Genomic DNA, 17,985 nt, shown 5'->3' on the forward strand with positions numbered 1-17,985 from the left:
TAGGCAGTTATAACGTTGTAAAATACAGAATTTACTTGTACAACAGCTGCTAGCAAAGATATACGCAATGACTGATGACACCCAATCATAGAGCCGAGCGTGAGCCTCTACTACGTCATCGTTTCTAAAGTCCTCCGTTTTGAGCCGTCTACACTAAAACGCCCTCCGGAGATTCAAAACGAAAAACGGATCGGCAGCGTTTCTAAACTTCTCCGTTTTGGGTCTCCGTTTTTGCCGTTTTAGTGTGGACGGGAGGTGCAAACGTAGCAAAAGGTCTCCGTTTTTAAACGAAAACGCAGTAGTGTGGACGGGGCCTCAGTGGATTGTAGACAACACGAGCGATGGAAAATTATCAGTGATAATCGGAGCTTTATACAACAAATTTTTTTTTTTTTTTTACAGCAGATGCCATTGAAAACACTTTAAGTAGCCTATATCCCTCAAAGCCTCACTTTCATACCTGTCGCTGCTCTGAATTAAGGTCTAGGCCTACATTGTGTTTCCTTGTTTACACAGGAAAAGTGCAAATACAATGGGATATCTATATTTCAGAGTAGGCTAAATTGGTCAATTCATAGCCATAATTAGCCTACTACGTTCTAAACATTCTGTTTTTATTTCACCTGTTAGGCAGTGAAGCCTGTGTGTGCAGTGTGTGTGCGTGCAGGAGGGGAGCGGCTCCCTCGGAATGCATGTAAATAATACGCACCCCCTAGTTTCCAGAGCAACCATTAATCTCGTTTCCGGGTTTATGACGAAATAGTAACATGCTGTCAACGAAATGAAAAAGAATGTAAAAAAAAAAAAGCGGTTTAACGAATAAAAAAAAAGAAGAGGAAATATTATCATGATCATTATTTAGTCAATTTCATTCATTCGAATTTTGGCCTTAATCTGCAAACTGGCAACCCAAAATATACCATGGTAACAGTTTGTTTAAGCCTCAGTGGTCGTTGCTAAGTGATGGTATGTTTCTCACCAGAAAATTCAACACCCCCCAGTCCCCCACCCTCTTTTCGACACCCACATTCGCCCTCTTAACCCCCAGCATAGTCAGAAGTCGTCTGACGATAAGCGCAGCTCTTTTGAAACCAAAGTGGGCTTGATTTTCTCCCTTTAAACACTTAAAAAATTGGTAATGGATAATGATTTACTTGCATCTAACTTGGGAACACGCCTGAACTGTTATCAAGGTTAATGAAAGTACGCGCTCTTCCCAGCAGCCCCCCTCCCTTCGCCCTCCGATTAGCCGCGGCGAGTTTTTACATTTTCATGAGAATGACATTAGGAGGTGAGGGGGTTAAACCCGAGAAGAAAACGGAGAGAAACGACGGCAACGCTAATTTTCCGCACAGCGGGAAGCGAGAAAAGGGAACAAAGTGGTCCAAGGGAGCCTCTCCGGATTCAGTGGCTTACTACGTACACCTGCGATCTCAAAAGCGACGGACAATGTGCCTCCGAAACGGCCAATTACGACCGAGACAACAACCAGTTTTCAATCTGGAGAGTGAGGGTTATGTTGAGGTGGACAGTGAATTTGGGGGCAGAGTAACAGTTAGATGATTTCGCCATTAAATCGTTCCATTCGGCCTGTTTATTCATCGTCTTTTTACGACACAGACGTATTATTAAAACTAAATAAATAATACAAAAGAAAAACTAAATAACTGCTTTAATTAAAAGTAAATTATATGACTTAAATGTTTAACACAAAATAAAAGTTTGATAAATGTTTAAAAAAAAAACATTTGCAGTCACATGAGTGAGATGCCTGATTATGGACTTTAAATTTGTTTGTAAATTGCAAATAAACAATTGTGGCAATTAAAAAATGTTTTTATTTTTACATGGAACAGGTAACGTTAACCTCTATGGGTATGTATGTTTACATGACGACGATGTAATAAAAATAAAAACGGAAAGGTTTTTCCTTTGCGCTTTCACACGATCTGTGGAAACAATTAAAAACGCTGTATTATTCATGTCAGGCGGCGAGGCCATTTATTGGCGATGTTACTTTGTAAAGAAAAACTACGCGCCTGAACACGTAATACGCATGACGTCACTGTTTTCACAAATTCACATTTTTGTGGTTTACACCGACAATAACCAACAGTATTGTTTTAAAAAACTTGCACATTGAAACCCTTTTTCGAAAGTTTGCGTTTTCAGGCCCCCAAAACGCTGTTGTCGTGTAAATGAACAGCCAAAAACATAAAATATTTTGCGTTTTTAGTTGAAAATGCTGTTGTGTGACCCTTAAGGTCCCTAGTCCGAAATTAGCGTCTGAAATTTTCGCACGTTAAAAAATAAATACGACGTCACGTTATGTCAATCACGCTTGCACACTGCCTCCGAAAATCAGTCTGTCAGGGAAAAAATCGGATCGGGTTCGATTTTCTGCGTTTTCGCATCCGTAGCAAGCATTTTGAGTGGTGTTTTGACAGAGCCACCGAATCACGAATACGAAAAAACGCATACGAACATTTTTGACTCAGTGTGCAAGGGGGCGTAATTTGTGGGGGGGGGTGGGGGGGATATAACCCCCCCAATATTTAAATCTATGCATTACGACCCCCCCATTATTTATACCATGATCACAATATCAGGAGGCATACCCAAACTTCAACCCCCCCCCAATGTTCAAACCAAATCTATGCCCTTGGCAAGGGCCTTAAGGCTGGTCATTCACTTAAAGAATTTAAGCTTGGTTTGAAACCCTTAATGATCTGGGGAGTGTTGCCCGATTAGAGGCTTCTCGCTACCGACTTTTTGTCCCCAAAAATCCTGTTTTGTTATAACGATTATTTTACGGCAACCGACCTCTTCGGAGCCAACGCGATCCCAAATCTTAAATATCAAACTCTTGATCGGGCTGCCTCTGACGTGGTACCCGCGATAGCCAATGAGAGCGAGCAAGCTTCACCAACCGGATGTTGCGTGCTTCTATACCTAAAAATTGGCAGGCACAAACAAAAAGTGGAGTATTAAGAAATAATATTCTTACCATAGACTGTAAAGATTCATACCCATATTCTTTTTTTCTCCCCCTTTTTCCCCCTTAAAACAAAACTCACATAGGGAGAACCAGCTGACAACGTTGATCATCCTCCATTTGTTTTTATTCTCAAGTCAATTTTGACCTCGCTAGTCTACAATTGACAGGTGTGTGGTCTCACGGTCCGGACGAATAGTGTGTGCGGTTGAAATCGACAAATCGATCGGTTGAAACTGCCCTTGTGTCTGTGGTCTCCCACAGTTTAAGATGTGAAAATAGTCGGTGTGTCCTTGCCTAGAGGCCACCATGTTGACAACAAATACTTATTTATCTTGGTAGTTATCAGACACTATAACTCACATCAAATTGATTATGCTGACTGCAAACAGTATTTACTACGAAAGGGATTGGTAACAGAACTTTTGTCCCAGTGATGCTAAAGGTCCCATATGACTGCCATAATATGCATCAAATTCCATTTGCATGTGACTTGGGAATCAAATAAACATTTAGATTCAAATATTTTTCAAAATGAGAAAACTTGAGACCAGATGTTGTATTTAAGTTTTTTATTCTGTAAAAATGGCCCTTATAAGAGCCACAAAAAAAACAAGAAATATACACTGTACAAAAGGTATTTACAACCTAAATTAAATCCATAAAAAAAAAAAAATGTAAAAAAAAAAATTAAACAGCAAGCTGCAAACTCACTTCAATGGCAATGTAAACTGTTTATCATTGTGCTTAAAATCACCATTTAACCAAAATATTAGTAACTAACCAAGCTTTGTGGCGGCCAGCTTAATTTTGGACTGCCACCTACACACACGTTGAACTCAAAACAAACCTCAAGACCTTGACATAACTTTGCATTTTGTTGTCAAAGGACCAAGTGCCCAACAAAAAATTTCAGTCAAGTCCACTGAACTCACTGGTCAACCATACTGTAATGGCATAAGCAGACTTAATGCTGTGGTATAATGAGAAAGACCAGATGAGGTAGAGAACCTTCTGGTCTAACGAAGTGCATCAACTGACAGCGAAGATCAGTGCATTCGAGTTTGACCCATAAGAGGGAAATGCTGGAATGCTAGGCAAAACAAACTCAACATTTAGCAATCTGTAAATATGGCTAAAATATTGACCATTTACAGGAGTGCAATTTCATTGTAGAGACTACATACACAAAAAAAAAAAAAAAAAAAAAAAATGAATTCACAAACGTATGTGCACACTGGTATGGTACATATGCATTTTCAGTTATTATTAAAGTATGAAAAGCATGTAGTGACTGAATGACTTTCCTCTCCATTACAAATTGGGTAACAGTTTCAAAGATTTCTAATTGAATGAGGCAATGTCAAAGCGGATCGATACTGTCATTTTCATGCTATTTATTTGAAGAAAGCCCTGAGATTGTCCAAAACACTACTATATTAATACCCAAATTTAAAGAAACTTAAAAGGTCAACTTGACCAATCACACGTTATTCCACGTGCTGAGCCAGTTTGGGCATACAAGTGGGAAACGGGTTCACAAAACAAAAACTAATTTACACTCCTTAAGGTCTTATGTTGTCCATCACTGGCCATTGCGATCAATATTGGCAGACCTGTTTTGTACCCCAATTAGATTTTAAATCATGATTGCCCACTGCTGCATGAACAACGCATGTTCTAAACATTGCACAGAGCACAAAAGAATACTGTTAAAAAAACAAACAAAAAAAACGTATCCATTCAGGAAGAAAGAGGATGCCTGTACTAAAATATCTGAAAAAAAAAAAAAAAAAAAAAAAAAAAAAAAAAGCAGACTTAAAGGGGTTAGTTCACCCAAAAATGAAAATCCAGTCATTAATTACTCACCCTCATGTCGTTCCAAACCTGAAAGACTGACGTTCATCTTCGGAACACAAATCTGAGAGCTTTCTATCTCTCCATTGACAGCCTATGCAATTACCACTGTCAAGCGCCAGAAAAGTAGTACAGACATCATTAAAGTAATCCATATTACTTCAGTGGTTTAAACTCAATTTTAAGTGACGCAAAATATTAATCTCCAACATGTGTTCAAGAAAGCACCACAACGCATGTGTTGTGTTGACACGAAAGTGGACGTTGTTACGTAAACGAGATTAATATTTTGTAAATAAAGAGGTAAATTATGTTTTCTTTTGCTCAAACAAAGCACTCGCGTCGCTTCATAAAACTGAGGTTAAACCACTGTCACAGTCACATGGATTATTTTAATTATGCCTTTACTACCTTTCTAGGGTTTGAAAGTATCAGTTGCGTAGACTGTCAATGGACGGACAAAGCTCTCAGTTTTCATTAAAAAGATCGTCATTCGAGTTCTGAAGATAAACTATTGGTCTTATGGGTTTGGAACGACATGAGGGCGAGTAAATGACAGAATTTTTTGGTTGAACTAACCCCTTTAATTGTCCATAATGCCATGAGTTAGGAAGTTAAAGGTGACCGGTCATAGTGTGATGGCTGCAAATACAGGAAGAAAACGGGAGACTGAAAAAGCCAAGTTTGCTAGACAGTTTCAGCAGACAACTTCAGATCATTTAAAGCAAGGAGGTAGTAAACAATCAGAAGTGTTCAGTAATCCATAGTGTCTATGTATGGCACTACAGTCCCAAACTTCAGATATGAGTGAGGGGAACAGTTCCACCTAGATAGTGCTGTTGGACACCAGGGTAGGCCCTCTGGTTTGAGCTATCGCTGGTATCCCCACCTGGAATGTACATGCTAATCATGTCCCTCAGGTCCCCTTGGAAAGCACCACGGTGGTGGTTTGGTACTCCAGTAGGTGAATGGGATAGGGGTTCTGGTTTAACCATAGACATCACTGGACTGAGCTGCTGAGGGCTGCCACTATAAGACATTTGGCTGTGGACAAAAAAAAAAGGGACAACATAAGCCATTAAAATGTGATCGACAAAAGAAGACCAGGGCATCAGACACATGAACATCTTTGAGAATCTGTATCTTTCCACATATAAAACAGCTCTGCATTTGTTCCAAGTAATGCTGACAAGCAAATAACAGGTCTATACAGGTTAAGTGAGCTTAGTTGTGGTTAATCTGAGAAAACCTATAGGCAAATGCTGAATAAATATGGGCAATGATAAGAAAATCTATAAGCATATTATGAATAAATATGCAGTTATGATGAAAAATGAAAAAAAAAATCGTCAAATGCTGAATAAACGCATTTATATATAGCTTATTAATTTACCAACTTCAAAAACAACTGAACTAAAAGAAATTACCTTTATATAGCCTACTACAATTAATATTTTAAAAATCAATTTTGGTTTTATAAAACAAATTTAAAAGAGACCAATATGAATTGTTCACAAATGTTTGATTCTTCAACTTTTCACAGTTAAACACGACGAAAACTGAATCAGTTAACATATTTATATGTGTGCGGGCGCCCCACATAACTAATGTTAGTTTTCTAGTTCCCCAATTTGTCAAGCTTCCCTAATACTGTAACTTAGCTGCACTAAAATCTCTTGATAAAACAAACCTGTAAGGACTGGCGCTGTTCATGTACGTCTGTGCCGGCGGGTATTGGAGAGTTGACAGGTCGTAGCGGTGCAGTTGCTGCGGGTATCCGAGTGCCTCGCCCTGCATGCCCATATAACCACCGGGGTGACCCCAGCCATAGCCGTCCATTCTCGGGCTACCACTTTGTCCTTGTGCCACGGCTGAAGCCAACAGGTTGCCGGGTGCGAGAGGATATTTGCCGACGTGATTGTCCTTCTTCATGAGAGCTTTGGTCTTACGCCGAGGTTTGTATTTGTAATCAGGGTAATCCTTCATGTGTACAGCCCGCAAACGTTTGGCCTCATCGATGAACGGTCGCTTCTCCGCGTCCGTTAAAAGTTTCCATTCCGCTCCGAGGCGTTTGCTTATCTCAGAGTTGTGCATTTTGGGGTTCTCCTGTGCCATCTTCCTCCGCTGACCGCGAGACCACACCATAAACGCATTCATAGGGCGCTTCACTTTGTCCATAGGGTCCCCGCCGGGTGGACAAGAAGTTTTTGATCCGTGGTGCGCAGTTCCAACCCCGCTGACCGGAGGAGGCATCCCTGGACTGTTCTGGTGGGGATGAGGTTGACCCGCGGTCTTCAGTTCATGCTCCATCATGCTATACATCATGCCTCTGCTCACTTTGAGTTTCAACCGCTCAATGCGTAAAGCAGCCAATTAAAAGTGTCCAAGCGAACCTAATCAGGTCAAACAAATCCGGCGCAGGTGAAGTCTCTTTACAGCCGGGATTGTCTCGCCAAATTAAACTCCAAAAAAAGGAGCAATGAGAAACCGATTAATCAAAACATTTATAGCAATTTTTTAAAAACAAAAATAAAGTAAAAATGTCTCGAAAAGTTTCTCAATCTCTGCTGTTTGTCTCTCTAACTCTGTTGAACGCTATCCACAAGCCACTTGTTGAGCAGAAATAGTATGCAGTCCACCCTGAACCAATTGTATAATTGCATTCCACGTCTGTCCAATCAGCGCTCGACGCAACCCTTTGCTCATTTGCATAACAATTGTAGGGGTGTGGTGTTGTACGTCGAAGATCACTTGTTGCAGGAGGTAAGCGGCACGCAGAGACAACTAGAGGCTCATTTTATTGATCAGAGAATTCAATTCGCAATATATATTACAGTTAATTATTACATATTTCAGTATAAATTGTCATGCCACATTTTTTTATACACTTCAAAACAAACAAGCCTTTAAAAATTAGACACAAAGATTGTGTAGCTAATTTTGGACCTGATTTCTTTTAATCACTTTCTATGACTTAATTAGTTTCACTTTGCACCTTTACAATTTCTGTCTCTTCTATTGTCATTTCTTAACCCTGTCATGGTGGGGTCATGTGAAATTTTCTGTGAAAACGAACAGTTTGTTTAAATCTTGTGTTTATTGAGCTGTGTTTTCAGGGTAAATTTGTGTGAAATGTGAATTGTTACAGTACACACAATATATAATTACAGCAATGTGCCATTACTCCCTTTTGATGACCATTTATGACATGCGAATGTCAGAAACTTCTAAAGGTGTGTATTGCTTCTATAATTGCGTGAGAAAAGGTGTGGGTGCAAAGCTTTATGTTGTTTCTTTCGCTCTTTTTGTAGACACAGGTGTGAGTGCCTGTGAGTTTGCAGGTGCTTTGTGAAACATTCGAGAAGCTTCTGTTTGTGACTGACAGTTACGCCTTAATGCCAATCAAACCACAAATTGTGGGGCTTTATTCTTATAACCATGTCCAGAAAACATTTTTGGACAAATAGTAAACCTCTTTATGGAAGTGCCTGACTCGTTCTGCCGTCCTTTGTTTCTTTGTCCCATTTGGTTGAGACAGAACCAAGACAGCTCAGAGAATTTCTCAGAAATGTTAAGTGTAACCCCCTACAAACACATATAGCTCAAAGACCTCATGTTTGCATACACATGTGCTCCACATGCCTCTCTTTGACTATTGTATTGCTTTTTAAAACCAGTGTTTTCATGGGTTTGAATATGTATGTCCAAAACAAGTTACAACACAGTTGTTTTTCCAAAGCGCACACAAAAGAAGATAACCACCCATTCAGCTGCATGGGCTCTAAGCTGCTCAAACACGGATACCTGAATGAACCTGTAAAGGAGAATCAACATGAGTTCTATGACTGAACTAAATAAATACGGCATCTAGACTGTTTTCGCTTATTTGATTTTTCTTTTAGTGTGTGCATGCTTTTTCCCCCTTGAATTGCAGATTCAAAAATCAAATGCATGGTCAAATAATATTTAGCTTTCTAATAAACAATTATTTTCAATCACTGTCAGTCTTACGCTACATTACCAAAAACTGAGTATATTTATGGATACTAAAATGTAACTTTAGTTCTGTAAAATATAAAGTTATATTAAATATCTTAGTTGTAAGTAACACATTCTATAAATGATTACTTCTTAAAAAATTAAAAATGAAGAATGTGGTTTATTGATCATCAAGATATCAAAGAAAGTTTACAGTCATTTTATTACAAACAAAAGAGAATCCTGATCAAAATATTGTTTCCAAAGAAAAGTATTTTAATGATATCTTTAATAGGATAATAACTTTTTCAGAGAATATTCACTCATGACCACTGAGAAGCTTTAATGTGCATGTTTAAAAGGACGGTGAATTTGGCATATATTTTTTAGCATTTATGTGAATTTGCATCAACAAAATTTTAATGGCTAATCAAATCAATAAAGTCATAAAATGAACACACATACACACATTATATATAGCTTTATATGTGTGTGTGTTACACATATATATTTTATTTTTATTTTGAAATACCATTTAGAATATAATTTACCTTTAAGACAGAAGGGGCTTTTTAAAACAATATTTAGCATTAATATCCTTTTAAGTTAGAGTGTATTAGTGTAATACCTTTTTGGAGTTGTTGTTTTAATCTGTGAACAATGAAAAATGAAATGCTATGTAATTCATTGGGACAAATATGACATTTTGATTTGAAATAGGAAACCCAATTGAGTAAAAAATGAAGTAAAATTAAGTGGCCCAAAAATGAAGAGACTTGAGTACAATGGCTCGAAGAAAGGAGGACGGATGAGGAAAAGCTTGAGGAGAAGGGAGAATGGCAAAGATAAAGAAGAAAAGAGAGACTGAGAGGGGAAGAGGGCAACTTGGAGAGAGTGCAGTTTGTCCCTGAGTCCTCCCTGACAGACCGAGTGAATGGGGCCTCTATTCTCTCCCTTCTTATGTAAATGGGGGCTCCTAGCCATCCGTCACTGCACAGAAAGACCCTGGCAGGCCCTTTACGAGCCTCCTGCTCGCATAATCCCTGAGCCCACAATCATGCGCCCAGCAGGGGGAGAGGGGGAAGTGGAATGGGGGAGGGAGGGGGGGTTACCATGCAGACAGTGAAAGTTTTTCGGAGGGCCACCTACACTGAGCACACATAATCAAAACATTTCTCATAAGGTGTATAGCCCTGGGCGAGATGGAGGGGAGAGGTTGTTATGCCTCCAGTGGAAGGCTGTGATAGGAGGAAGAATGTTGGAAAAGAAGACTATGTGGGTATAAAAGGGCAGGAAAGAGAGGGGATTTGTACAATGAATTGAATGAAGGGGACGTGGGACAGGGGTACATGATGCGGGAATTAACATAGTGTTTGCGTGATGGACAGGTGAATGAGGGCCCGCACTTTATGTCAGGGGATGTTGGTGAAGCGATCTCGCTGAAGTGATCAAAAGTTGCAGCCGTGGAATTGTAATGACACAGGCCTTCAGAGAGTTCGGATAACTATTGGCACATATGTGTGAATAAAACATTTCCTAATACATCCCCATGTGCTGGAATGACAAGTCCAATGGGATTGGTATGCATCCTGAGTTTGTGGCACAGCTGAAAGCTCCTTTCTCTCCTGTGGATAGAGATGGTGTACAGATCTGCCCTCCTGTGGACGCACTCAGAACTTACCATTAAAGGAGCTGTACTAGGTCTATCTCTTGACTCTTGCTTCAAGAGGTGCGCTTCTAAGGAGTTTTTCACTGAAAAATGGGCACCGGATTCAGCATAATGAACATTTACTACTTAAATATCTCATTTAGGCTTGGTTTCACAGACAGGGTTAGATTAAACCAGGATTAGTTTAATTAGGCCTTAATTAGCTTAAATAAACGTGCCTTAGACAAAAAACATCACTGTGCATCTTGAGACAAAACAATAGCAGTGACATATTTTAAGATAGAACTAGAACATGCATTTTAGTCTGGGACTAGTCTTAAAGGGGGTAGTTCACCCAAAAATGAAAATTCTTTAATTTACTCACCCTCAAGTTGTTCCAAACCTGTATGACTTTCTTTCTTCTATTGAGCACAAAAGACGATATCTTGAAGAATGTTGGTAATCAGACAGTTGAGGGTAGCCATTGACATTTTTTTGTTTGTTTGCTTTCTATGGTCAATGGCTACTGTCAACTGACAAAATTTTAATGTTTGGGTGAACTTTCCCTTTAAGCCTTGTCTGTGAAACCGGGGGTAGTGTGCTTATTGAATAAGCAAAAGTTCAGTTTTGCCCAAATGGGAATAGTTACGTCAAATAAGATTAAAAAGAACATTTACTCAATGATCGCTGTGCAAATAATTGCCATAACAGAAGTTCATTCCATCACTTTAGTTGTAAAATATACATATTGTGACTAGCAGGTTTAGTTTAATTAGGTTCAGTTTTTCAACAGTATCTACTCCTCGAAACTACAATAAAAAATGAATCATGGCATAGTTTATTACTATTATTTGCATATATTTGAATTTAAGTAATCTGCAATTGAATTTAAGTTGTTGTTGTTTTTTATTTACATGTAGGCCTATTTATTCAAATTCCTTATAATCAACATCAATGTTAGTTGTGAAAACAATTAAATAGAATCCATTAAAAATTATGAACATGGTTCAGATATGGCTGTGGAACAAACAAGATTCAGTTAGTTAAAACATAAGATTGGTTTACATAATCAGTTGGATCTATCGATAATAAACATAAACCTAGTTATTGTGTATTTAAAACATATTTAGTTTATTACCGGTAGTTCTATTACATAGCTAACTTTTGTTTCATTCTTGTATTACTGACAACTATGCATCACAATCAATTGTTTTTGTTGAAGGATTAGTTCGCCAATAATTCTGTCATCATTCACTCGTCACCTCATTTCGTTCCAAACCCGTAAGACTTTCGTTCATTCACTTTTAGATGAAATCTGAGAGCTTTCTGTATACCTCCATTGACAGCCTACACAACAACCAAAAAGTTCATAAAGAGATTGTAAATTGAGCGGTTTAGTCCAAATTTTCTGAAAAGACAGATAGAATTTTAGGCTTTTATTCACACACATGGAAGCTCAATCATGTTCGCTTGACTCGTAAGAACCAATGAGGTTCATTCTCTTATGTCACGCAGCACGTTTGAGCTTCCACAATAACTAATGAAGTTTGTTCTCTGCAGCCAGCAGTTTCTTGTTTATGTTATGATCAATGTTTAAATTAAATTAAATCTGCTCATATAAAGTAGTCTCTTTAGAAAATGTGGACTAAACAGCTCAATTCATATGAATTAGTTTCACAATCTCTTTATGAACTTTTTGAAGCGCAGCCCTATTCGCACGGGGAGGACCTCGTGTGAATGTGAAATTACCCAGCCACATCTGAATTTCGTGTGTCGCATTCGCACCGTAAAGCTGAAGTCGGCAAGTCTGGCAGATTGAGTGGATTTAGGCAAAATTTTGAATGTTTACAACTCTTATCGCCCTCCCCCACTATCAACTAATACCCTCCCACCGTGACCGAGTTCATGCTCGTTAGTGCGTGTGCACCAGATTTTCAGTGAACGCGCCCGTCTCATCAGCATCCATCAACACCATGGAGTATTTGGAGGTATGCTGTCCTGGCTAATATACCAATAGATTGCAATTGCTAACGTCATTTATACTCTAAATGAGCTTACTTGATTTTCCGCCATCACTCTTCGTTACTGCGCGAACTTCCGCGAACTTCAGGCGTGTGCATGTGATTGTAACGTGCGTGAGGGGTGGCGTGTGCCCGATCTGTGATTGACAGTCAGATCTCACACCCCCCTGCGCTGATTGGACCCGATGATCCTGGAGCTGTGGGTTTTTGCAAAACAAATAATACGCTCCAGGTGGAGTTAGAAGCTCGGTTTTTTTTTCTAAAACCACTTTATTTATGTTGTTCTGTCGGATTATTGTGTCGATTTCACTGAATATGATAAAAAAAATGTTGCCGACGGCTAACATTGCCTGTGATTTTACTCGATGTCAATTGCTTGGAAATGTCTTGTCGTTATAGGTCTAGCTGTATGATATATCATAAACAGAAAAATATTCCTTACCGCATGCTGCTATAGGCCTAGGCCTACATGTCATTCATCTCCAATCATTTTTGTTTTTGCTCTTCTGATGGTTTTCAGCTTTCTCTTTCTGCAAATTGTAGTTGTATGGTGCGATATGCCAGCACCCACAATACTATCAAAACGTACTCGGTTACTAACGTAACCTCGGTTCTCTCTAGAGAGGGAACGAGTACTGCGTAATAGCTTACGCTAGGGGAAAACCTCTTTTCCACGAGATATTGAAGCCAAAAATTATCCTTAATTTTTTATTAATGTAAAACGCTTTGCAGCAGCAAGCAGACACAGGCGATACAGCTCGCGCGCAGCCTATCGAGAGACTCTGCGTGACGTAATGACCAATGGGGGCAACTCGCGCCCATATCGTCACGTCCCGCCAGAAAGGGCGTGGTCTCACTCTATAAATATGTTCGTTAGGCTGGTACAAGCTGGTTTTCATCGCCGAAGCGAACCAGAGCGTATTCCAAGCACGGCAAGATACGCAGTACTCGTTCCCTCTCTAGACAGAACCGAGGTTACGTTAGTAACCGAGTACGTTCTCTTACGAGAGTATCTCTCGTACTGCGTAATAGCTTACGCTAGGGGAACACAATGCAACACGCCGTGCGTACAGGGATCCAACACCAAAGTCCCAGGGGCCGAAGCCCAGGGCTCATATAGTGCATTATCACCATAAACTCACATAGAGTGGAGGAAGAGAGGCTGGAAGCGTCGTTCCTTATAAAATAGCACCCAGCGGGGCTATCATATGACAATAAAACGCGCAGCCAGGGTGAAAGCTTTCAGCCTGATCTGGGTGGCCATACGTGTGTCAACACTCATGGGGCTGCAGTAAACTCAGCATCTGGGCCGCACAGCGGGGCAGATAGCACTGAATTTTTTTGACCGCCAAAAGCTTAGCTTGTAAGGCGGGTACCTCCAGGTTATAGTATTTCATAAATGTAGACGGCGAGGCCCAGCCCGCGGCCGTACAGATATCTTGCAGGGAAACCCCGCTAGACCATGCCCACGAAGAGGCCACGCCTCTCGTGGAGTGCGCTCTGACACCCAAGGGGCACTGCAGGCCCTTTGCAGTGTAAGCGAGTTCAATGGCATCCACTATCCATCTGGATAGGCTCTGTTTTGAGGCGGCAAGTCCCTTGGAGCACCCGCCAAACAAAACGAAAAGCTGCTCAGTCTGTCTGAAAACAGACGAGCGCGACACATAAGCTCTTAATGCCCTGACGGGGCAAAGGAGACTCGCGACCTCCTCCTCATTGAGAACCGGAAGGGCGGACAGGGAAATGACCTGGGCCCTAAACGGTGTATTGAGGGATTTCGGCACATACCCGTGCTTAGGTTTGAGAATGACCTTCGAGTCATTAGGCCCAAACTCCATACATGACGCGCTTACTGAAAGCGCCTGCAAGTCCCCTATGCGCTTCACTGAAGCGAGAGCCATGAGAAACACTGTTTTGAACGACAGGTGTTTCATGTCCACCAGCTGGATTGGCTCGAACGGGGCGCCTTTCATGGCCTCCAGGACCGTGGAAAGGCCCCACGTCGGGACTGAAGGGGGCCTGGGAGGGTTTAGCCTCCGAGCTCCCCTAAGGAAACGCACGAGTAAGTCGTTCTTCCCCAGCGACTGGCCAGACACCGGTTTTGCAAACGTTGCTATGGCCGCCACATATACTTTGAGCGTGGATGGGGTCCTGCCCTTATCCAGTAGCTCTTGAAGGAAGGAAAGCACTTCCGAAACCCCGCATTCCACAGGTGAAAAACTCTGGGCTTGACACCATGCAGAGAAAACAGACCATTTCGAGGAGTAGAGCCGCCTGGTAGACGGAGCTCTAGCCTGCGCGATCGTGTTTAACACTCCTTCTGGGAGGCTAGCGGGTACCCGTTGATGGCCCATGCGTGCAGGGACCACAGCTCCGGGCGAGGGTGCCAAATCGAGCCCTCCGCCTGAGAGAGGAGGTCTCTCCTCAATGGTACAGGCCATGGGGCAGTGCTGGTCAGCTGCATCAGGGCAGGGAACCACGTCTGGTTTGTCCAGAGCGAAGCTACGAGCAGCACTGGGCATCCGTTTTCCCTGATTCGTTCCAACACCTGAGGCAGGAGCGAGACAGGAGGAAAAGCATATAGGGGGCAGCGGGGCCAAACATGAGCCAGCACGTCCTTGCTTTTCGAGAAAAACTTCGGGCAATGAGCGTTTTCGTGGGACGCGAATAGGTCCACCTGTGCTCTGCCGAATGTTTTCCACAGCAGCTGGACCGTCTGCGGGTGCAGCGACCACTCCCCTGCTGGAACATTGTTCCTGGACAGTCTGTCTGGTCCCACATTCAGGTGACCAGGCACGTGCGCTGCTCTCAGTGAGAGCAGGTTGTGCTGAGCCCAGACCAGGAGGCGTTCCGTCAGCCTGTGAAGGTTTCGTGACCTGACGCCGCCCTGGCGATTTATGTATGCCACCACTGACATGTTGTCCGACCGGACCAAGACGTGGTGGCCTGTTACCTGGGGACAAAAACGCCGTAGCGCTTTGTCGACTGCTATCATCTCCAAGCAGTTTATGTGAAGGAGCTTTTCCCGTTCTGACCACAGGCCAGCTAGCGGTCTGCCCTCGAGCAGCGCTCCCCACCCCGAGGTGGAGGCGTCCGTAGACACCACCTTCACACTCGAAGCGGTCCCCAGACTCACACCTGACTGATACCAGTCGGTTATTTTCCAAGGTTCCAGAGCTGAAACACACTGTAGGTCGACCCTGAGGCGAAACAGACCCGCTGTCCATGCCCTGGGTGGAACCCGCGCTTTCAGCCACATCTGCAGTGGGCGCATGCGAAGCAAGCCCAACTGGAGTACAGAGGCCGCTGAGGCCATCAGCCCCAGCATTTTCTGAAACCTTTTGAGCGGAACTATCGAGCCGTGGCGGAAGGATTTGGCGACGCGCTGAATATTTAGTCCGCGCTCTGGTGACAGGCGTGCCGTCATGGATAGCGAGTCTAACACTGTTCCCAGAAAGGACATTTTCTGACTGGGAGACAGTGAGCTCTTCGCCCAATTGACTGTGAGGCCCAGCTCCTCGAGGTGCTCGAGTAATGCGGCCCTGTGTTCTATGAACAGCCATGCAGTTACATAATTTTAAATTATATTTATATTAAAACTATACCTAAATATTTGAATGCATCAAATATTCTAGCAAAATGTATAATGTATTATATTTATAACGGATTTAACACTTCAAAACAGTAATTGCGTTAGCATAAGTTCCAGAAGCCATTCCTGTTGTCTGTAACTACGACGTGTGCAGTTGTTGCTGTACGTTTATCATGTACAGTCGTGCTCAGAATTAATGGTAGGCCTACTCCTGGTAAATATGATCAAAACTGGCTGTAAAAAATAAATCTGCATCGTTTATCCCTTTGATCTTTCATTAAAAAAATTGCCAAAAATCTATTGAAAGTGGGGGGAAATCACATTATGAAATATATTTTTCTCCAAAACACGTTGGCCACAATTATTGGCACCCTTTTATTAAATACTTTTTGCAATCTCCTTTTGACAAGATAACAGCTCTGAGTTCTCTCCTATAATGCCTGATGATGATTTTGGAGAACACCTGAGATCAGAGACCATTCCTCCATACAGAATCTCTCCAGATCCTTCAGATTCCCAGATCCATGTGGGTGCTTCTTCTCTTCAGTTCACTCCACTCATCAGGTCAGTGAACTGGGACGGTCATGGCAGAAGCTTCATTTTGTGCTCTGTAACAAATTTTTGTGTTGATTTTGATGTTTGGTTTGGATCGTTGTTCTGATGGAAGATCCAACCACCAACCACCATTATAAGATTTCTAGCAGAGGCAGTCAGGTTTTGATTTTTTATCTGTTGATATTTGATAGAATCCAGGATACCGTGTATCTGAACAAGAAGTAAGTCCAGGACCTTTAGCAGAAAAATATGCCCACACAGCATTAAAGATCCAACGGTTTATTAAATTGTACACATGGGGTACTTTTTATCCGTGTGTGCACCAAACCCATCTATCTAGCGTGTTTGCTGCCAAAAAGCTCTTTTTTTAGTTTCATCTGACCACAGAACCCTGTGCCGTTTGAAGTTCCAGTCGTGTCTGACAACTGAATTTGCTGGAGTTTGTTCTTGGATGAGCGAGGAGGATTTTTCTTGTAACCCTCCCAAACAAAATGTGATGTAGGGGTAGTTTGATTTTTTTTTTATAGGCTTTCTGACCCCAAGAATCAACTAATCTCTGCAATTCTCCATCTATAATCCTTGAGTCTTTGGCCACACAAATTTTCATCCTCACCATGCATTAAGGCAATATAGACACACGTCCTCTTCCTGGCAGATTCGTAACATCTTGGTCAAAATGGGGATTTTCAACTCTTTAGCTATTTTCTTACAGCCACTTTCTATTTTGTGATGCTCAACAATCTTTTGACACACATCAGAGCTATATTCTTTGGTTTTACTCATTGTGATGGATGATTAAGGGAATTTGGCCTTTGTGTTTCCTCATATTTAAACTCCTGTGAAACAAGTCATGGCTGGACAATTTCACGCTCCTAGTCACCCTGGTGTGATAAAAAAGGTAAACATTAATGGGAATATACTTCAGAGATATTTTACTCTTAAAATATACTAGGGGTACTGATAATTGTGGCCAACGTGTTTTGGAGAAAAAGAATTCTCTTACTTCAATTTAAGGTGAGATTTTTGGCAATTTTTTGAATGAAAGATCAAAATAATAAACAATGCAATTTATTATTTACAGCCAGTTTTGATCATATTTACCAGGGGTACCATTAATTCTGAACACAACTGTACGATCAAACCCTACAAATGATCAAACAGCCAGAAACACTGATTGGAATGTTGATAAAGAAACAAATAAGAAAAGGTATGATGCATTTAGCTTCAAAATAAAATGCAAGCTCAGCCAGGGCAAGACCCATGCATTACATTAAAAGTTCTCACTTGTCATTTTAACAGTTCTATTGAAAAAATAAAGACAATAAACAAGTAAGACAAC

General features: G+C 41.3%; 1 protein-coding gene across 1 annotated transcript; it reads right to left on the reverse strand.

The window, feature by feature from the left end:
* Nucleotides 1-5,437: 5,437 nt before the first annotated feature.
* Nucleotides 5,438-7,486, reverse strand: sox19b (SRY-box transcription factor 19b). The gene is made up of 2 exons (XM_056268634.1): nucleotides 6,543-7,486; nucleotides 5,438-5,896 (listed from the first exon to the last, which is right to left on the reverse strand). The coding sequence occupies exons 1-2, from the start codon at nucleotides 7,175-7,177 to the stop codon at nucleotides 5,650-5,652; spliced, it is 882 nt and encodes a 293-aa protein (XP_056124609.1). The 5' UTR covers nucleotides 7,178-7,486; the 3' UTR covers nucleotides 5,438-5,649.
* Nucleotides 7,487-17,985: the final 10,499 nt, after the last annotated feature.

The sequence above is a fragment of the Rhinichthys klamathensis genome, unplaced genomic scaffold, assembly GCF_029890125.1.
Source record: "Rhinichthys klamathensis goyatoka isolate OS25496 unplaced genomic scaffold, OSU_Roscu_1.1 h1tg000275l_1, whole genome shotgun sequence".
Lineage (NCBI taxonomy): Eukaryota > Metazoa > Chordata > Actinopteri > Cypriniformes > Leuciscidae > Rhinichthys > Rhinichthys klamathensis.

What these genes read in the sequence shown, in the direction of transcription:
- sox19b (XM_056268634.1), bottom strand. Translation starts at nt 7,177, where the DNA reads ATGATGTATAGCATGATGGAGCATGAACTGAAGACCGCGGGTCAACCT. An exon ending in AACAGCGCCAGTCCTTACAG is followed by an intron (nt 5,897 to 6,542) that starts GTTTGTTTTATC and finishes TTTTGTCCACAG; the next exon opens with CCAAATGTCTTATAGTGGCA.